Source organism: Arachis ipaensis, chromosome B03 (assembly GCF_000816755.2).
Source record: "Arachis ipaensis cultivar K30076 chromosome B03, Araip1.1, whole genome shotgun sequence".
Taxonomy (NCBI): Eukaryota; Viridiplantae; Streptophyta; class Magnoliopsida; order Fabales; family Fabaceae; genus Arachis; species Arachis ipaensis.
Window position 1 is genome coordinate 11136008 of NC_029787.2, and position 21255 is coordinate 11157262.

Sequence of the window (21255 nt, forward strand, 5' to 3'; positions counted from 1 at the left end):
TTTGTTTTTGATGTTTTTTTTAATTATACAAAATATTTTAGATAACTTTTTGTATTAATAATTAATAATATACATTATTTCTAAACTCATTTCAAGAATATAAACCAAGAATGAGATTAGATATGCCAATACGCAATCATATTTGGGTGTGTCAAAGCATGTCTAGAGAAATACTTTTTATTTTTTATGAAGACAGTTTGACACAGAACACCAGCAAGTCGGACAAGTGTTTATCTGGAATATGTCCAACATGTGGACACAACAACCTAAAACAAGTGTCCATGCTTCATATCCTCTAACCTATAGTTTATAAAATTTTAGAGGATATTTTTCTGACTCTTCCCACTCTTGTGAAAAACAAGGGAAACCTCATTCAACAGTCAAATTTCACTCTCTTCCCTCTCATCTTTTCTTGGCTGTGAGGGGCACGCTTGGACAAAGTATCTCATCTCAGGTAGCTACTCTCAAAGTGTCATCACTGCCATCTATCTCTCATGTCTGCTTTCTTAATCTTAAGTGCCTAGTCTCTGTTCTGAGCAAAATCTCAGACTATTTCTGGCCACCTTCACACAAATAACAGACACATGCATTTCTGACTATTTCTTTGCTTGTTCGTGAGGTATTAATCGTTCACAGCCGTTAACTATGCAATGGCTGGTTGAAGGACTTCACTTTTTATTCAGTATGTTCTGCAGATCTGCTTTGTATATCTTACATATTTTTAAAATGCTTTCCCTTCTTCCATACCTGCTACCAATTTCCATTAAATGGCTTTGATTGAAAACATGGCAAGCTGTATTCTCCACATGCTTCCGAGTCTAGATAAAATAATGGATTCCATAACTCAATGTATCAAACCATTCACAACCATGCAGTACTACAAAAATGATTGAAAATCCTCCCCCTCCCCATTACCCTAAATCACAAACAAGTAATTTGGGCTAAACCACTAAGTTAGCAAAAATCAAGCATCCGTTGTTAAATACTAATAACACATCACATCCATCAACCCCATTATTCAGCCTTCATTCCCACTAAAAAACTGAAGTTCTAATTCACAACCCTCAAACACCAAAAATCACAATAACTAAACAGAAAACCAACTACACCAAAGTAAAAGATAACAGAGTTCATGACAAAAACAAAGAAAAAGAAAAGAAAAACCACTCACCAGGCACAACTTTGGGAGGATCTTCCTTAGCATCTTGAGCAACAACATATCTCTGTCCTTTATACCAAACCAAATGCAGTGGCTTTGGGGCATACTTCTCCCCTTCAGGCAAGTTGATATAGAAACCAATAACATCACCTTCCTTATACCCTTCTTCTCCATACTTCTCCCTCAGAGCCTTATGCACCTTACTCCCATCAATATCCCTATACCCAAAACTATTCCCATCGTAACCAACCGGTGCCTGCAAGTCACCTTTCTCAGTGGACCACCCCAACCGTGTGTGCCCTGTTTCCCCCAAATGCAAAACCCTAATTTCGAAGTACCACGCTCCTTCAACCACCCCTCTCGTTGCCCTCACCATTCTGTAGCCCTTCGTGCTCCCTGCCACCATTCGGTCCTCGCTCAGCTCAACCTTCTCCGCCTTGTACACCTTCGAGAGGCAGATCTTCATCTCCGCCGTGTCGTCGCTCTTGTCTGGGAACCTTGGCACCGGCGTTATAAGCACCGTGTCTTCGCCGTTTGCGCCGTGGTGATTGTTGTTATTGTTGTTAGCCTTGTTCTTCTTCTTTGATTTCTTCGATTTCGTTACCCACACATTGTTGTTCTTCTTCTTAGATTTCTTCGAATTCGTCCCCGTTGTTCCCGTGGCCGTTGTGGCCGGCGTTGACACGGCCGCATTGGCGTCGCCGTTGCTAGCTCCTTCTGGCAATTCCGCAGCTACCGGAGAAGATTCGATCTTAACGGTAACGGTTTCAGCGGTCAATTTGGAGAGCTGCTTCTGCTTCTTCGGTGGAGGTTCCTCGTCGTCCTCGTCGTTGTCACCGCCGCCGCCATCGTCTCTTGCAGGCGACTTCGGCGACTTCTTCAGGGAACCTTCGTCAGAGACGGGTTCGTCATCAGACATGTCGGAAGGGTCGGGCTCCGATCTGCCGTCGTTTTGGGCTTCCGTTGGCGTGTCGGAGGCGGTGCTGGTGGTTGTTACAGCGGTGGTTGGTGCCCCGTCTTCTTCCTCTTCGTCTTTGTACGAAGCTTTTAAATTATCCATGGCGGTTCTAGGGTTTTTTCTTTATTTGATTTTATTTTTCGAGTGCAACTACTATGACTATGACTCTATGAGGTTCGGCGAAGAAACGAGAGCGCTTCCGATAACAGAGACACTCTGAGACTCAGAACTCTGAACTGACAGCGACAGAATATTCCTTAACTACTCAATTGGGTTGGGTTTCGTTTTTATGAAGTGTTTTGGATTGGGCTGGGCCTATTGTTTTTAGGCCCAATAGTGACTATCATAAACGAAAACTGGAGACCTTGTTTCAAAAAAAAAAAGAACAGGAAGAGACGACATAAAAACCATTGGCATATGTGGCCGAGGCATTGCACCAATGGCCAATATGTTGGCCTCTGTGAGGCCACATCTCAAGTTCGAATCCCAGCTATAGTTGGGTAGTGAATATAAATATTATTGATTGGTTGTTGATTTTTTATGTATATTTAACATCATAATTTTATATAAAAAAAGTATAGGATATCAACATATTATCTGTCAACTTATTGTCAATAATAATTAATTATTATATTTTAAACACATATATAAAGAGACACAGAAAATATATCTATAAAGACACTTTTATTAAACACAGTTATAAAAAAAATATTTTTATTAAACACATCCACAAAGACACTTCCATTAAATACAATTAACGTAGCGGGATTGTTTTATGTATGGCTCATCAAATTAGGAAGAGAGGTAATGAAATCAATATGAATCAATAATCATGCAGCATGGTGGTTTCCAACTTTCCATTCAAATGAACAATTAAGAAAGGAAGCATCTTTTTTTAGGGAGCCACTTAAATAAAGATGTCTAAAATGTCTTTTTTTAAAAATGTGTTTTAGTAATTAAAATTTGACATATATAATCGATTAAATCATGTTATTTTTGTTAAAATTAGGCTAGACAAATTGATTTAACCGAAAAAATGGTAAATCAAATTTTAAACTGGTCTAAATTAATATTATTTTTTTTATAAAAAATGACTACAATATCTTTATTATAGAATAATAGGGTATTGTAGTCATTCTCTATAAAAAATAATATTAATTTAGACCAGTTCACGATTTGATTCACCATTTTTCGGTCAAATCAATTTGTCTATTCTAATTTTGACAAAAGTAACATGATTTAATCGATAATATGTGTTAAATTTTAATTATTAAAAAACATCTTTATAAAAAGACGTTTTCAGCGTCTTTATCTAAGTGACTCCCTTATTTGTAGGGTGGAAAAGGGAATCATATATTCTAGTTTAGAAAATAATATACGGATATATATAATGAATAGAGGAGTGTTAGGGCCAGCAACTTTTGTGATTTGTAGCTATCAATGATATTTTTAATGGTGTGAGATTTTATCCAATAGTGTGAAATTACTTACTTTTCTTTTGTTGGTTATATGCTGGTCAAAATTTAATAAAGTTGTTGGTCCTAAACTTTTTCATATATGGTGTAACTTATTTTTCAATTATTATCATAGCATTACAAGTAGATGGTAATAATAATGTAGGTTGTCATCAAGATTATGTACCACTAAAATTGAATTGATTCTGAGCAATAACCAATGAGACTTTGATAGTAATGTTTCACATTGAGTTAGATTCTTGAATTAACCCGGTATGAAGTGTGAACAAATGTAGGTTCTTGAGCCACTGAAAATAAAGAAGGAAAGAAAGAAAATTGAGGAAACAGAAGACCAGAGAGACAAATTTGGTCGAGTCAATTAAAAATAAATGAATGTGAATACATATGTTTCTAACTTTGGTATAAGTCTGAGCGACTTTGAAGCTCTTAAGATTCTTCCTAAGTTCCTATTAGAAGAAAGTTGTTCCAGTGGCAGTAAGTCAAATAAGTACAACACAAAAGAGGAAGAATGAGTGAGTGAGAGCCGAAAGGTATGCATAACTTCTCAGTTTTAAACCTCGGTTGTAAGTTGTAACACATAAAAAAATGGTATACAAAATTTGAGAGCATATATAGAGATAGATTTAAATTGGTTTGTATAAGATCGTAGAAAATTGAAATAGGAGTGGGAGGGTGGTTGGTTGACTGGTAATGCCGCGTGAAGACCTGACCAGTTAGTTGATTATAGGGGGCCACATTCAATTGAATTTCTTTTTGCTTTTGCTGCTGTCATATGCTAGGAACTAATTAACCACAATTAGCAATATGAACATCAATTATAATTTATAAATGTAGTAGTATATGATATGATATATGGTTTTCTAGCTACTCACCAAAAGATTTTTATTTTTCTGAGAATTTTTAAGTTTTCACAAGACAATAATTAAATTTGCTGTAGATCTAAATTCTAGTTAAATATCAATAAATTAATATATACATAAAATAAGATTCGAATCATCAACATTTATTTAAGTTAAAGAAAGAACAGATATTTATGGCCTTCAACTTAAACCAGTTACACTCCATCCTAATAAAATGATCGCAATTTCTAATTACTTTCAGTCTAACTCGAATTTACTTATTGCTGAATCCTTCAACTGATGACGACAAAGGAAGCAGTCTTGATCGACTACCTGAATGGTAATCAATTTTTGGAAGAAAACTTAAAAAAGAATCAAGACAAGTCCATACATAAAGGAGACAACTGATTTCAAGAGACTATTAATTGTACCAAGTTTATCACCAACTATCCAGTGTTGCCACAACCCATCAAGCATTAATCTTATTGGAATAAATGGGAGATTCAATTATTTTTCCCTAAAAGCATTTTATCTTTCTTTATTTTGTTAGTTTGTTTTTTGTATAGCTGTCAAGTTGGTTAGTTTGTTAGACATAATTATAGCACTATTAGTTAGTAATTTATTTTCCCTTTTGCTATATATATTGTAATTGGTACTCAGTATTCTGCGGTGGTTCTTTTAATCAATTATTCTCTCTTTTCACTTCTTTCTAATTCTTCTTCCATTACTTTAAATTTCAATGACCTGAGAGTACATCACCAACCTTCTTATTTTCTTATAATTATTTTTGTAATTCACTTGAATTTTAAGCTTGGTATCATTTTACATGGAAGATCCAACTATGGCAGATAATTTAGCTAATCCGAATGCAAGCCCTTCATCAAATTCCGCTGCAGATTTTGAGAATTTCACCGCTTTCATGCGTCAATTCTCTCAATTCCAGGCACATCTTGACAGATCTAGTTCCTCTTCTGCAATTTCTGATCCGATTAGCCCTTATTTTCTTCATCCTGGTTTGGCTCTAATTCCGCTTAAATTGACACCTCAAAATTATTATCAGTGGTCGCACAATATGTGGAGAGCACTCAGATCGAAGAACAAGGTGAAATTCCTCGATGGATCCATTCTAAAACCAGGTGAAGGTGATCCTAATTTTGAAGCATGGGATAGGTGTAACAATTTTCTCCTCTCCTGGATCAACCTCTCTCTCAGCCCTGAAATCGCTAAGAGCGTGATGTGGATTAGCTCAGCTCCAGACTTGTGGAATGATTTAAAACGTCGTTACTCACAGGGAGATGTCTTTCGAGTTGGTGCGTTAAAAGAAGAATTTTATGCACTCAAACAAGGTGATCTTACTGTTACCTCTTACTTTGCTATGTTGAAAGCTATTTGGGAAGAATTAGAAAATTTACGTGCTATTCCTAGTTGTGTTGCTTGTGTTAATGGATGTCCATGTGGATTACGAATTGTTCGAGACTATGCTTCTGAGGAATATGTTGTCAAATTCTTAAAAGGATTGAATGAGCAATATTCAAATGTTAAATCACAAATCATGTTAATGAAGCCGTTACCTGAAATCAACACAGTACTATCTATGTTAACCCAACAAGAGCAAGAATTGAATTGTGACCCGTCAAATAGCAACATAGTGACTAACTCTTTAGAGGTGCAAACCTCAACTGGAGGCAGTTCATTTTCTGGAAGAGGCAGAGGCCGTGGACGAAATTCAGGCAGAGGAGAAAATCAAAAATCTTATAGTCGATGCTACACTTCAAAGTTTTGTAGCTACTGTTATCGAATTGGTCATTTAGCAGAGACATGCTATAAGAAAAATGGCTTTCCTACTCACCAAAAGCAGCGAGTAGCCAATCAACTTAGCACTGACGAGATAGTTGAGAATTCTAGTGCTGAGATTGCTGATTCTAACCAGGATAAAAAGAGCGATGATACAGTACTTGTGTTGACTCCAGATCAGAAGGAAACCTTACTAGCACTCCTTCAACAACCACGCATGCCAACTTCAAATAGTGTAAACCACATTACTTCTTCTGCCACCCTTACTCAACCAAAAGGTAGGCATTGTTTGAGTGTATCATCAAAATTTACTAAAACTTCTTGGATACTTGACAGTGGAGCTACTGATCATGCATCCTATATTCAAGAGTCTTTCAAAACTTTTCGTTATATGAGACCAGTTTTGGTAAATCTACCTGATGGTTCTACCACTACAACAAACATTTGTGGCACTGTGCAACTCTCTAAACATTTGATTCTTACCAATGTTTTATTCATACCTCACTTTAAATATAATTTGATTTCAGTGTCTAAACTCACAAAGTCATTACATTGTGAATTAAAATTTACTGATTCTTTTTGTGAGATACAGGTACTCCCATCATTGAAGATGATTGGGCAAACTAAAGTCATTGGTGATCTTTATGTGATGGATGCTCAACTTTGGAAACTAACTACACCAGAAGTTAACACACATTCTGTAAATGTCACAGTGCAGCAAGATTTAGGAACTCTATGGCATGCTAGACTAGGTCATTTACCATCCAAAAGAATGTCAATCATGAAAAATACATTTCCATTTATTGAATGCATTTCATCATCTCATGTTTGTGATTCTTGCCACTTGGCTAGACAAAAGAAATTGTCTTTTCCCATTAGTAATACACAATCAGAATATATTTTTGATTTGTTACATATAGATATTTGGGGACCACTCTCACTTTTATCTACTGCTGGCCATAAATATTTTCTTACAATTGTGGAAGATAAAACGAGGTTTACTTGGATTTATTGCATGAAACTAAAATCCGAAACTAGAGTGTTAGTAAAAAATTTTGTTCAAATGGTGCAAACTCAATTTCATAAAGTTGTGAAACAAATTAGAACAGATAATGGGATGGAATTTAAAATGAACTCCTTCTATAACTCAAAAGGAATATTACATCAAACATCTTGTGTTGAAACTCCTCAACAAAATGGAATTGTTGAGAGGAAGCATCAACATATACTGAGTATTGCAAGAGCACTTTTGTTTCATTCTAATGTGCCAAAATATTTTTGGCACTATGCTATGCAACATTCAATACATTTAATAAATAGACTACCAAGCACCTTCTTGAATCATCAAACGCCTTATGAGGCACTTTTCAAGAATAAACCAGATTTGACTCATCTCAAGGTGTTTGGTTGTCTTGTTTTTACTACCACTTTGAGTACTAATAGAAGAAAATTAGATCCTAGAGCTAGAAAATGTGTTTTTCTTGGTTATCAATCAGGAACAAAAGGGTCCATTTTGTTTGATTTAAAATCCAAAGAAATTTTTATATCAAGAAACACTGAATTTTATGAACACTATTTCCCATTCAAACAAATACCAAGCACTGATTTTTCTATAGATCAGCCTTCAATTGAATCATCCAATTTTGACCATTTTGCATTCTTTTATAATAACTCTGCACATACTTCTTCATATGAGCATACTCATGGCATAATTGCACCTCACACCATACACACTATACCTGATTTATCTGCCACTTCTACATCACCTATGGCATCTCTTCATGATATAACAGATTCTGCATCACCCGCCACCTTAGACTCAGCATCTGCATTGGCACCATTGGAACATTCATCCATTCATATTGAGTCACAATCTGCTGCACCAGTTTTGAGAAGGTCTGAACGAGAAAGAAAAACACCCTCTTATCTTAAAGGTTTTCATTGTTTCCATATTTCATCACATAGAGATCCAATCAATGCGGCCCAATTACCTTCAACATGTAAGTATCCCCTTTCTCACCATTTGTCATATTCATTATTTACTCCCAAGCACCAGGCCTTCACTTTTGCTCTCATAAATAACTCGGACCCCAAACACTATTCTGAGGCTGTTATGCATGATTGTTGGAGGAAGGCTATTGAGGCAGAACTCACTGCTCTTGAGCAAAACAAAACCTGGATCATCACTTCTCTTCCTCCTGGAAAGAATGCAGTTGGTTGTAAATGGATTTTTCGCACAAAATTCCACCCAGATGGCACTATCGAGAGGCATAAGGCACGTCTTGTTGCCCAGGGTTTCACTCAAATTCCTGGAGTCGATTACATTGACACCTTTAGTCCCGTTGTGAAAATGAGCACTGTGCGTGTTCTTCTTACCGTTGCAGCAGCAAAGAATTGGCATCTTCATCAACTTGATGTGAATACAGCTTTTCTCCATGGAGACCTACATGAGGACGTTTATAGAAAACTTCCAAAGGGGTTACAGTGTTCCAATCCAAACTTAGTCTGCAAGTTGACAAAATCTTTGTACGGTTTGAAACAAGCTAGTCGCCAATGGAACATCAAGTTGTCTGCTGCACTTGTTGATCCGGGGTTTACTCCATCTGAAAATGATCACTCGCTTTTTACCAAATCCACAGGTACAACTTTCACAGCTATTCTTGTTTATGTTGATGATCTTGTGTTAGCTGGAGATGATTTGAGTGAAATTCAAGCTGTCAAAATGTTTTTGGATGATAAGTTCAAAATTAAAGACCTTGGCCTTCTTAAGTTCTTTATTGGGATGGAGGTAGCACGAAGCAATGCTGGTATTGCACTGTATCAAAGAAAGTATGCATTGAATTTGATCACAGACTGCGGTTTGCTTGGTGCAAAACCAGCATCTACTCCTATGGAGTACGCTACTTCTCTGTCTAAGGCTTCAGGCTCCCCTCTTCCTGATGCAACCATCTATCGTAGATTGGTGGGCAGACTTCTGTACCTTACTAACACAAGACCAGATCTCAGCTACTCTGTTGGATGCCTATCTCAGTTCATGGATTCACCAACTGATGCCCACTTGAAGGCTGCCTATAGGATCATCCGGTATCTAAAACAATCACCAGCAACTGGCTTATTTTTCTCTGTCAACAATTCAATTCTTTCACACTATCTGGTTACACTGATTCTGATTGGGGGCTTGTAAAGACACCCAAAAATCCATCAGTGGTTATTGTTTCTTCCTTGACCAAACTCTTATTTCTTGGAAGAGTAAGAAGCACGCTACAGTTTCAAGGTCGTCCTCAGAAGCAGAATATCGTGCCCTTGCTAATGGCACTTGTGAACTCGTTTGGTTACTCAAACTACTAAAGGAATTCAACATTCTTCCTCCTCTTCCGGTTGATATCTTCTGTGATAATAAATCTGCTATCTATATTGCTTCAAATCCTGTTTTTCATGAAAGAACCAAGCATGTTTTTCATGAAAGAACCAAGCATGTTGAGGTTGATTGTCATGTGGCTCGAAACAAGTTCAAAGAAGGGGTTTCTAATCTTAGGCACGTTGTCTCCAGTGAACAACCGGCTGATCTATTCACTAAATCCCTTCCTCTAGGACCATTCTCTCATTTGCTTTCCAAGCTGGGATTACTTGATTTGCACAAACCACGTAATACCAGCTTGCGGGGGATGTAACATAATAGAGTTTGTTTTTTGTATAGCTGTCAAGTTGGTTAGTTTGTTAGACATAATTATAGCACTATTAGTTAGTAATTTATTTTTCCTTTTGCTATATATATTGTAATTGGTACTCAGTACTCTGCGGTGGTTCTTTTAATCAATTATTCTCTCTTTTCACTTCTTTCTAATTCTTCTTTCATTACTTTAAATTTCAATGACATGAGAGTACATCATTAACCTTCTTATTTTCTTATAATTATTTTTGTAATTCACTTGAATTTTAAGTTTGGTATCATTTTACAATATAAAAAATAATAGACTACTTATTTAAGAATGTTTGAGGGCGAGTAATTTTATTCATTCAACCATCTATTTTTTCCCCTCTTTATCCTATTTATTTAGCTTAAATAGATAAAATCCCTCAATTCATTAATTTTTTACTTAATAAAAGATAAAAGAATGTCTAACATTGCATTCTAAAAGGCTTACAGGGAATTTCATATAGAAATTGTTTTATAAAAAGAAATTGTTTTATAAAAATAAATAAATATAAAATAAAACAAAATCCGTTTGCTGAAAAATTCAATTAAGAGAGTCAAACAATTAGATGGCATCATTGATTATATTTATAGTCCTTAATTATTACTAGCGAATAGTCAAGGATTCCACGTTGGAGACTCCCAATTTTATTGGTTTGTGACATTATTCAGGTAAGAAAATTGTGTTAAGATGAGAAGGGTTTAATTAATATGAGTTTTAAGAGTATAAATTAAAGTTGGTAGTAATAAAAGATTGAGAAAAATTTAAAATAGTCCTGACAATTATCTTGAAAGACCACGAGGTTCTTGAAAAAAAAATTTAACTCGACCTCTGATAATTACTTCGAAAGGACAACGAGACTTCTGTGTCAAAAAAAAGTTAATGTTATTTTTTTGGCACAGAAGTTAATCAGTACCAAAAAAATATCAGGGATTGGATTGGGTGTTTTTTTTTCTTGAGAGTCTCGTTGAAGTAACTACAAATGTTTTTATATAATAATAATAATAATAAAAATGTTGATAAATATTATATTAAACAGTTTAATTATTATTTTCGAATACAATCATCTTTGTGTTAGCAAGATTGTGGTTCCCACTGAAGGAGAAACAAAAACAAAATAAAAATGAAAAATTTGAAGGAACCATGAAAATGGAAATGTCAAAATCTGAGTTTTCTGAATGCACTTGCCTCCTTTCTGGTTTGTTCCTAACACCCACCATAAATCCCAACCAAAAAAACAATCTTTTGTGTCTTCTCTTACATGTGCATGTCCCTCTCACACTTCTCTCAACAATCCACCACTCCATATTATAAATACAAGGTCAAAAATCAACCCTTTTCCTCAAGAGTCCTTAACCACTTTGTTTTGTTAGATGCATTTTTATTATTCATATTGATTTGACCAGGGAAGGCTCTACCAAGGGAAAAGGGATCCAAATTTTCAATCTTTTTTCTCTTCTTCCTCTTGGGTCTCTCTTCCCTTCTTATTCACTCTTCATCATGGCCCCTAACAAGCTCAATTCATCATCGGTATGTATCTATATTCTCTTCTCACGTGTTTTGATCGTTTTGTTTCTTAATTCCAGCTTCCATCTTGTTTTGATTTTAATTTTGTAATTGTGTGTGTGTGTATTTTACTGCTAGGGTTTTTAAGTCCTATTTTTCCAGCTTAGGATTTAGTTTTGGATTTGTGTTCCTGGAAATTCGGAGTCTGGAAACAAAGTACTTGCTACTTTGATAATTCAGTTTTTTGAATACCAAAGAAAATGACAAGAGTTAAAGTTGTCCTTGATTCTCATTAGTTAATAGTTATAATCAGCATCAGCTATAGTGTATTGACATAGGGCTATAGTGGAGAATAGTATTTATGCTATCACAAATATTAACCAATCACCAGTGATTCATAAACAAAGTCACCACAATGTAATTGATTCTATGATTTGTTTACACTTGTATATATGTAGTTTAAACTGTTGTAGCAGTTATTAGTTACAAGTGTATCATTATCTTGGTTTGTGTGATGCAGGGAAACTCAAGTGTACATGGTTCACAGTCTGATAATGGTTTTATCAGTTCGTTTTCTCTATTCCCCGAGAAAGCGGTGCAAGAACTTCTTCAGTCTCCAGTCCAGGGATCAGACGACCATCTTATAGAGTTCTCGGAGGCGTTAAGAAGTATGATCATATTTTGTTGAAATTATTAATATCAAAATGCAACAAGACATGATCTTTGATACAGAGATCTTTGTCCTTATTTTTATCTTAAACTCCTTCTAGCCGTTGCGAAGGCCTTAAGGCGAGTAGCTGAAGGAAAAGCTTCTGCTCAAGCTGAGGCCGCTGAATGGAAACGGAAATTCGAGTTGGAGAGGGCGCGGAATATGCAGTTTGATCCTACAGGTTCTTATAATTAAATAATGCAAGTTTCACTTTCTGTGTACACATTTTCTGTTCTATAACAGTTGATATTGCGGAAGAAACAATAAACTTTTTTCATCTGCCTGAACAGCAAAATCAATTTTATTTGTTTACTTGAGATTATTGCAGAAGACTCTTCCCCCCTCCTTTTTGTGCATTTCATACTCACCAGACACTCTTTTTTGTCTCATGATTTAGAACTTCTTCCTCTTTAATAAATTTTAATCAGGGACCTCTCTGGTTCTGATATCTCTGCTAATTATCTAAACTTAAAAGTCCTTTTGTTTTCATCATTCTAATCTTACTGCTTTTTTTCCAGAGAAATCATCCCTAGAGAATCAAGCAGATCTTGGTGATGTGAGGACAAACAGCCCCGCCAACCATCCTCCCTTATCTAAGAAAGCTAATGAGCGGTTTGAAAGATGTTGTTCAAGCAATGGTATTTGCTCCCATGAAGTTCTTAGGGATGGGAAATCTGATTCTGATTCCAAAATGGTCAGAAAGGTATATCATTAACCCCTTCTTGAAGCAAAATGTGTTATTATTTATCATCCTGCGTTCTGTTGCTTTTGTGGTTTCAGTTGATCTTATGTTGTGATAATTACTATTGAATTTTTGGGTCCTCTTTTCCCATGACATTGTGCAATTAATATCATTATATGGTTTGAGGAGTTTGTCCTAACAGTAACTAATTTCATATCTTTTTAGGTGTAGCTACAATTATATTTGTTATTACCGCTAATAGTGTCAAAATTGTCAGTTCAACTGTGACTAAAATTCTTCTTTTTCTGAGCCAGGCTTCATTTAAACTTTCATGGTATTGCAAAGGTGAGCAAAGTGACCAGCACAAACATGACGTTGTCTCTTTCGAGAAAGGAAATATAACCACCGCAGAGCGCAGTAGTAAGCAGGTATCACGTCTTGTTATGGAGCATTTGGTTTTATTAATTAAGAAATTATCTTACAATTGATAAGCTTGTATAGCCTCCTCAATTTCTTAAAGTCTATTGTCTTGCTAATACCAAATTTTTGTAGTTATTTTCTTCTAATTGAGCAGTCAATTCATTTCAGATATCTTTGAAGTGGGAATCAAGCCCGCAGACAGTGCTCATATTGACCAAACCAAATTCACTTTCAGTTCAAATTCTCTGTGTTGAAATGGTTAGGTGTGAATCCCAATACCTTGTTGCCACTTTAAGCTGTTTCATTCTCTTTCTCTAGACTCAGGTCTCTGCTTAACTGAAATCTAAAAGCTTCCTATACTTTGATAGTTTTGTTTTAAAATCTTTTAGCACAATATTTCTATCTGTCGGATAATGAATGCTTCATGCAAAACATGAAAGTGATAGAATTGATGTATTTGTCCTCAACAGCTAGTATTGTTCCTTGTCAAGTTTTAAGTTTAACTTAACCCTTAATATTTAGTATTATTTCCTTTCTGGTTATGTTTCCATTTCTTAATATTGAGCATTTAGTTTTATATCTGTCCTCTACCCTTAAAATATTTCCATTTACTTGTTTTTATGACATGCATCTATAACAGGTTATATAATAATAATAGGAGATTCTTCATTTTATTTTACATTTTTAGCAGATGCAAACCTCGATTAATGGCGCTGCTTTCCTTTTTCTTTTGGTTTCCAGATGGCTGAGGCAGCAAAAGAAGCTAAATATCTATGTTGAACCACGTGTCAGGGTGGATCTTTTGACCGAGTCATCATACTTCAACTTTGTTGAAACCTGGAATGATGGTAAGCAGTTAAATATTTAGGTATTGATCTGTTCTCAGTTTCAAAATGTTTTTCAGTTCAGCAGTCCTCATCTTTCTCAAAAAGAATCCATCTTCCATGAGCTAACTATTTGGAAAAAGAAAAAATAGTGAAAGATGTAGAAAGCATTTTCCTTACAGTTATTGTGATTCATGAGCCTAAATAACAAGTTGTGATTAAATTATTGGATATCTTGCCCTCTTTCCTTTATGAGCTGCTATTTTGGTTAGTCGGCATCCTGATAATTTAATATTTAAAATGACGTGAAGCAAACAACCGATATAATTTTAAATAAAAAGATTGTGCTCTATGTATTATGTTCACTGGCAGCGATATATCATATTAAATGTTTTTATTGTTCATGAGTTTATAACCATTTGTGACATCAATTTTTTGTTTGAAGATAAGGAAGTTCTGGCACTGCACACTAAAGTTGACCTGGTAATAACGCTTGGCGGTGATGGAACTGTCCTATGGGTACGGTAAATCAATTTTATTTCATTTGCAACTAGTTGATTTTCATATTTCAATCTTGGTGAAACAGAACTGCTTCTGATCAAATCTAGCTCAGTTGCATTTTTCTATCAAATATTCTCACATATATGATCAGAGGCAAGGAAACCGTTTGCATAGATTTTAGCCAACAACTATTGTGGATAATAGAGGAATCAGTGCACCTTAAGAAACTTTTTCAGTTGTTTAATCTATACTATAAATGTGTTTTCTGATTTGTTGACTTGTTATATTGAGTGATACTTTATTCAACATGAATGATTACTTTGGCCATTGGTTATTCAGGATGAGAGAGTTTGGTAACTCTGAAATTTTGCATTGCATTACATATCCGAACATTCATAGTTATTTTGATGTGACATTGACTATAAATTGTGACGTTCTAAATGTGCAGGCGGCATCTATGTTCAAAGGGCCAGTACCGCCTATCGTCCCCTTCTCTTTAGGTTCTCTCGGCTTCATGACCCCTTTTTGTATCCTCCAACATTTTGGCTACATTTTGTATTATATATTCTTTTCATTGTCATATCTGTTTTCATTTATGATTTGAAAGCTAACTTAACCATCCTTCAGATAGCGAGCATTATAAAGAGTGCCTTGATTCAATTTTGAAGGGTCCCATTAGTATTGCGTTACGACACCGGCTGCAATGCCATGTCATACGAGATGCAGCTAAAAATGAATACGAAGCTGAAGAACCAATACTTGTCCTAAATGAGGTTACGATTGACCGTGGAATATCATCCTTTCTCACAAATCTCGAATGTTATTGTGACAACTCCTTCGTCACGTGTGTGCAAGGCGATGGGTTAATCTTATCTACAACATCTGGCAGCACTGCGTATTCATTGGCAGCTGGCGGTTCAATGGTCCATCCTCAGGTACTTTCCTTGAGAATTTCACATTCGTATGCCATGACGACATTAAATATTTTGTAATTGTACTATGAGCTTTCGCCTAGAAGTCTTTGTCATCCATATTTACTTTCCTTATTCTCTTTTCGCCTGCTTGTTACTACATTTGTCTTCTCTAAGATTGCGTTGGGTTTTGAAAACAGAACATGATACACTGGATGAGATACAAAAATTAGTATTTTGTATTTTGTTTTGTAATAAACTAAATATAAAATAGAACAAATTATGAAAAGTTCAACTTACCCTCATTTTCTTCTTTACACAATTTATGAAGCAAAATATAATGGTAAAAAATGTGATTATGAAAAAATAAGTTGTGTTTTTTGCTAGTGTTCTTTGTCTCTCCTCTCAAGAAGGATAAAAATACACTAATTTAGTATCGCACAACACTATTTGTGTGCATCTCTCACTTGCCAAATATGATTTTATCTCCATGTCTTTGCATTATTGTTCTGTGATTGTAAACAAATGCAGCCTAAGATGCTAGTTACAATGAACTACCTAGTTACATTTAAAACTGAGTCTGGGAAAATCTTGCAGGTTCCAGGTATTTTGTTCACACCAATATGCCCACATTCTCTATCATTTAGGCCATTGATATTACCTGAGCATGTAACTTTGAGGGTGCAAGTTCCATTCAATAGCAGAAGCCCTGCATGGGCCTCTTTTGATGGCAAGGACAGGAAGCAATTAGAACCAGGGGATGCCCTTGTGTGCAGCATGGCGCCTTGGCCAGTTCCCACGGCGTGCCTTGTTGATTCTACCAACGATTTCTTGCGCAGTATTCACGAGGGACTCCATTGGAACTTGAGAAAGACACAATCATTCGACGGTCCTCGTGAATCATAACTTCTAAATATCTATTGTTCCTGTTTTCGTAACATTTGTCACTCTGGAAATTCGATACTATATCGAATTTCCAGAGTGACAAACGGAATGGAGAGTATATTCTTTCTAGTAGGGCTTTAGGGGCCTTCACAGGGCCTACAGTGGGATGTTATAGAAAATTGCTAAGGTAACTTTTGTTTAGTGTAGTTTTCTTTCTTGTATCAATAGAAGGTTGTATTTATAATTTTCTGTTTTTCACTACAGTAGTGTCCACCGATGATGATGAAAATTGTAGAGAATTGAGTTGGGAGATTATGTTATTGTAAGAGCTGAACAACTATGGAATCAGTACTCAGAAACACTTTTTTTTTAGGAGAAAAAGATAATTAAACTCAATAGTTTGCCTATAATAGTTGACTATCCTCTACTGATAGAAATGTTATTAGAATGGTAAAATTGAAATGTTTGGTGTAAAACTAAAATTAACTAAAATTTTAAGAGCAAAATTAAAATCATATAGAAATGCTGAGAGTATAAACTATATAAAGTATATCTTTTCCTATTTTTTTCCACTTATTCAATAACATATTTTCTTCTTATTATTATATATCAATTTTGTCTTCGTTCATTTTAGATGAATTTATTATCCTGTATGACTATTTGTCATGGTTCAATTTAGGTGAATCTATCAATCTGCATACATTTAAAACTTGTACACTTTATCATTTTATGACTTCGATGTTATATTTGTAGTTTTACCCAAAACAAAAATATACATAAATGCCCTCGATTATAACCAAAGTTCTAAAAGCAACTGATGTAGAAGTAGAACCAACACAACTTGTAAAACTTTGGCTTTGAAAAATAGCTTATTAAAGCGAGTATTTTAAAAACATCTTTTAAAGTTATAGTAAATTACAAGGAAAAAAATTTCCAATAAGCATAAACTATATAAATTCAATAAAAATAAAAAATATAAATATTCATAAACATATAAAATTATATTAACTCTTCTAATTTTGAAAAAGTACAAATCAACATTAAAAAATATTACGTACTCTTAAAAAGTGTTCCTAACTTTTCAAAACTAAAAACAAATACATGATATAAACACTAATATATAACTAATGCAAAGTAAAGTTTTAAAAAGACCATCAATAATCTATATATAACTAATGCATCATATAAACTGAATATAGAATTGGAAAAAAATATTAAAAACCATCAAAATGTTTTCGACCATCACTTAACTATTAACTCAATTCTTTTAATCTAGTTTCTTTAATCTAATAATTCAACAACATACTTTATTCCATACTTTTAAACATTGATGACTAAATAATAACCAAAAATAATAAATTTTCATGATCTTCTAACATTCCTTATTAGAATATAATTATAAGGATGCAATAAATATACAATGTGAAGTAATATGCAAAACCAGTACCTCATGCTAGATATTATTGAAAAAAGAAAAGAAATATTGTTCCTTCAATATCCTTCAATCTGTTTATGCTTGTGTTTAAAATTATGTGAACATCCTCTTATCATCAATTGAATGAGGAAAACAAGAGAGAAAAAAAAAATAACGTAGCGTGCTCAAACAATGAGCATATAAATAAAAATCTAATGGACTATTCCTATGACCAAACCTCCCAAGAAAAACAAATTGTTTTTGTGATGGCCACTATTGAAGCAAAATGACGGTCTTGAAACAAAAAACTTGGAAGTCAATCAACAAAGAGGGTATCCAAATTCCAAACCCTGTGCCGTTGGTGTTGCGCCCTACTGAACCCCGATAAATCGAGCATAATCCACCCACCTGTCGAAGGAAGAATTACAAACCATGAGCCATTGATAACCAGCAATGCTTAAACTTTTGTCTGGAAGTGACAGTATCAGATAAAAAAGAACCAAGAGTGTATTGTAAGAAAAAACAGCGAAGGAATCGAGTTTCTTACAATAATGAACCCAAGTAAGTGTTGCCGGTTCTAACAGCAAAGCAAAGCGCGCTGAGCATGAGTTTGTGCTGGTGCAGCAATGGTTCCAAAATCCTTTGTTCTATAATTCCAGCAAGTACTTGGTACCTGTCAACAAAATTAGATTCTAAATACTAGGTTTAAGACAAGAAAACCAATTATTGACAACCTTAATAGGCTAAGAACACTTTTTAATATGATCGGAAAGTTGGCACTGTATTTAAGTGACATTCACCCAAACTTACAAAAATGTTACCATGATGCATCAAATTTAATTAATGGTATACATATTCGTACCAAGGCGCGAGCAAGTTATAAGAAGTTCCACTCGCTTCAGGCACTAATAGATATTAGAACATAAATTTATTTTTCACAATAAAAAGGTGTTGCTAATTACATAATTTACCTGAGGTTGCTAGAAACTCCCATATAGACACCATAGGCAGCACTGGTAGATAATATTGGAACATTTTCGATTTCTCCAGAGGAAGACTTATCAACAGCCTTCTTTGCATTAATCAAGGCATTTGTCACAGCTGTCCCGACCTAAATATATACAGAACAGAGTATGTATCAAAGTCTAGACTCAATTGATACCATTTTCCTTTAAAATGGTGAGGAAGAACATTTGGTTGGATTAAATGTTTGAGCGCAATGTTATGGATATATATCACATTATCACGGATCCTTTTGCAAACATTATAAATCTTCAACATCTCACTACTTAGAAAATTGATCAGTGATTTTCATATTCATATTTGAAGAACATTTATGACAGCATTTCATCATTATATTAGATTTATAATTCATGGAGTTAAAAACAAGTTCAACGACGGAAGAAGCACAAGCAAACAACCACAATTTAGATTAGAACTGCATCATAGACAAACTTAACCATAGATACAGAAGCATAGAGATAACTAAACCATACCCCCGTAACAAAAAGATGAAAAAAGTTAATTAAATTACAACCATAATTATCAGGTGTCAAAAGGATCATTAATCACACTTATGAGAAACATATATTAACGTGAAGGAAAAAGTAGATTCAAAACTTATTAAAAGAAAGCATAAAATGTAAGAGGGTGAGAAGAATCGCAGAGGATGATGAGAACTAACCAGTGATGATGCAGATCCAACAGCAAAAAGCTTAGCCCCATTACGCTGTACAGTGTAACCGTTTGTATAACAATTAGTTGCATAAACTAAAAAAATATATGCCAAGAGAAGGCAACAAGAAGGAAGAAATTGAATCAGAATTATAAGGTGCAATAAGACAAAAGTTATGAAATTGTACACACCGCTATTGCACCAAACCTCTGTAACAAAGAATATGATGTCCCAGAGAGAGCAACCTGGAAAAGAAATTAAGAACAATATAAACACTTAGTAGGGAAACCAAAATAACAATAATAATTGCACAAGTAATCAACATCAATTAATAATCTACAAGATTATATAGAGACCTGGAATGCATTATCCGGGCAGTTGTGGAAGAACTTAGCAATGGGGCCTGCATTGATTGCAAGCGGCGGTCTAAGAGACACGGTAGGTGCAGGAAGATAAACCAACATGAAATCTGCAAGTATGGCCATCACCTAAGAACAACAGTATAGGGAAAAGGGGTGTTATGCCATTGAATTCCTCACTTGACTATATCCTTAACAAATAGTATTAATAGTCAAAATAGTCCTGAAAGATCAAATATCTCAAAAATTGGTCCTTGAATCTGCCAAAATAATTCACTACTGTATCATTTTAGAACTAATTGGAAGCATTTAATCTTGACGATGATGAGCATGTTTAAGAAATAAGTTGAATATAAAGAGCAGATATTCATACCACATCTGCGAAAACTATTTCCAGCTCGTCAAAGAATTTTTCTCTCCTGCGGTCATACTCAGCGGCAGTCTATTCAGCATGAAAATTTTTCAGAACAGAATTAGATTCTAAACATGAAATTTGAAAGCATGAAATCAGAAAGAGAAAGCAAACCTTGGTGAAGATGCCAACGCCACACTCCATGCCAACCTTAGCGAGGAAGAGATCATCGGCAAGAAGACGCTCCTTGAATCCACCAAACTGAAGAAGCCACCGGAAGAATGGATTCTTCTCAAGCTCCAAGAACCGTGACACCACGGAGGCGGGGATCTTTCCGTCCTTGATGGCGGCCGCCAAGTCTGAAGGCACGCTCTCCAACGACCTCCCTGCCTCCGCCAGCACCATCATCGCCTCCTTCTTCCTCCCGTGCTCGCCCGCATTGCCGTCGTCGTCTCCGCCGTGACCACCTCCTCCATGACCGCCGCCGATGGATCCGTGATCGCCGCCGCCGCCGGCGACTTCGACGGTGGAATGGAGAACGAAAGCGGGATCTGTGCGGCGGTTGATTCCGAAAGAGAAGGAAGAAAAGGAGGGAGGTGAAGCAAGACGAAGAGAAAATGAGGAAGAAGAAGAAGAAAAGGAAGCGAAGAAGGGAGGGTTAGTTTTGGAAGAAGAAAAAGGGGAATAGGTGGAGGAGGAGGAGGAGGGAGCTGGAGTGAAAGAGAAAGCGAACGACGACATTGTAATCGATGTCGTTTTAGAAGTTGGCTTTCTTTTTCTTCTTCTTCTTCTTGTTGTTGTGGTTTTTGTAAGGCGTAACAAAGTGTTTAATACTTTTAATGAGTAGGCAAATGTAGTTGTTGGTTTTTTGAGGTTTTGGTCAATTTCGTTGTTTTCCTCTCTGCTTTTGAAGCCGACAACGGAGGGCGTTACTTCTCATGTGCTTTCCCCACTCATCACTACACACTAGGTTTATAGCTTTCCTAACAGTCTAACACTACCTAGTACCTCCCCCTTGTTAAAATATCATACTGTACCTACTCTAAACAAAATATTAATTTACTCACATTTCAAAAGTATCAATAATAAAAAAAAAA

General features: G+C 35.3%; 3 protein-coding genes and 1 long non-coding RNA gene across 9 annotated transcripts in view; 1 reads left to right on the forward strand and 3 right to left on the reverse strand.

Moving 5' to 3' along the window:
* The window catches only part of LOC107632469 (protein TRAUCO), a 4471-nt gene extending 2093 nt beyond the window's left edge, over nt 1-2378 (reverse strand). Inside the window, exons 1-2 of one of the 4 annotated variants that reach the window (XM_021118128.1) lie at nt 1172-2378; nt 120-818 (exon numbers count right to left, since the gene is read on the reverse strand). In XM_021118128.1, coding sequence (XP_020973787.1) covers nt 751-818; nt 1172-2219 — 1116 coding nt within the window. In that variant the 5' untranslated portion in view covers nt 2220-2378 and the 3' untranslated portion in view covers nt 120-750. Of the gene's footprint in view, nt 1-119; nt 819-1171 lie in introns of those variants that run through there. The other 3 variants (XM_016336146.2, XM_021118129.1, XM_021118131.1) reach the window with 3 other exon arrangements.
* The window catches only part of LOC110269950, a 19040-nt gene extending 5068 nt beyond the window's left edge, over nt 1-13972 (reverse strand). Inside the window, exons 1-2 of the long non-coding RNA XR_002358823.1 lie at nt 13558-13972; nt 2475-2481 (exon numbers count right to left, since the gene is read on the reverse strand). This is a non-coding gene — a long non-coding RNA (uncharacterized LOC110269950). The remainder of the gene's footprint in view (nt 1-2474; nt 2482-13557) is intronic.
* Nucleotides 11052-16768, forward strand: LOC107629551 (NAD(H) kinase 1). Of its 2 annotated transcripts, none has more exons than XM_021118127.1 (11): nt 11052-11450; nt 11947-12094; nt 12197-12316; nt 12654-12838; nt 13132-13245; nt 13406-13500; nt 13979-14085; nt 14507-14580; nt 15011-15062; nt 15190-15497; nt 16071-16768. In XM_021118127.1, exons 1-11 carry the CDS (start codon nt 11421-11423, stop codon nt 16377-16379), a joined length of 1542 nt encoding a protein of 513 aa, XP_020973786.1. In that variant the 5' UTR covers nt 11052-11420; the 3' UTR covers nt 16380-16768. The 2 variants fall into 2 exon arrangements, with proteins under 2 accessions (XP_020973786.1, XP_016187854.1); XM_016332368.2 differs by having other exon boundaries at nt 11053-11450; nt 15011-15089.
* Nucleotides 17790-21105, reverse strand: LOC107629548 (protein RETICULATA-RELATED 4, chloroplastic). Of its 2 annotated transcripts, XM_016332366.2 has the most exons (8): nt 20333-21102; nt 20180-20248; nt 19804-19935; nt 19639-19692; nt 19457-19501; nt 18744-18883; nt 18320-18445; nt 17790-18180 (listed from the first exon to the last, which is right to left on the reverse strand). In XM_016332366.2, exons 1-8 carry the CDS (start codon nt 20897-20899, stop codon nt 18144-18146), a joined length of 1170 nt encoding a protein of 389 aa, XP_016187852.1. In that variant the 5' UTR covers nt 20900-21102; the 3' UTR covers nt 17790-18143. The 2 variants fall into 2 exon arrangements, with proteins under 2 accessions (XP_016187852.1, XP_020973791.1); XM_021118132.1 differs by lacking the exons at nt 17790-18180; nt 18320-18445 and adding an exon at nt 18477-18683 and having other exon boundaries at nt 18716-18883; nt 20333-21105.

Bases quoted from the DNA above. Each gene is read 5' to 3' on its own strand.
- LOC107629551 (XM_016332368.2), top strand. From the start codon at position 11,421: ATGGCCCCTAACAAGCTCAATTCATCATCG. The intron at 12,317-12,653 runs GTTCTTATAATT...CTTTTTTTCCAG, and splicing joins TATGCAGTTTGATCCTACAG to AGAAATCATCCCTAGAGAAT. The intron at 12,839-13,131 runs GTATATCATTAA...TTTCTGAGCCAG, and splicing joins ATTCCAAAATGGTCAGAAAG to GCTTCATTTAAACTTTCATG.
- LOC107629548 (XM_016332366.2), bottom strand. From the start codon at position 20,899: ATGTCGTCGTTCGCTTTCTCTTTCACTCCAGCTCCCTCCTCCTCCTCC. The intron at 18,884-19,456 runs GTTAGTTCTCAT...GTATATATTTAG, and splicing joins TTGGATCTGCATCATCACTG to GTCGGGACAGCTGTGACAAA. The intron at 18,446-18,743 runs GTAAATTATGTA...TTTTGTTGACAG, and splicing joins GGAGTTTCTAGCAACCTCAG to GTACCAAGTACTTGCTGGAA.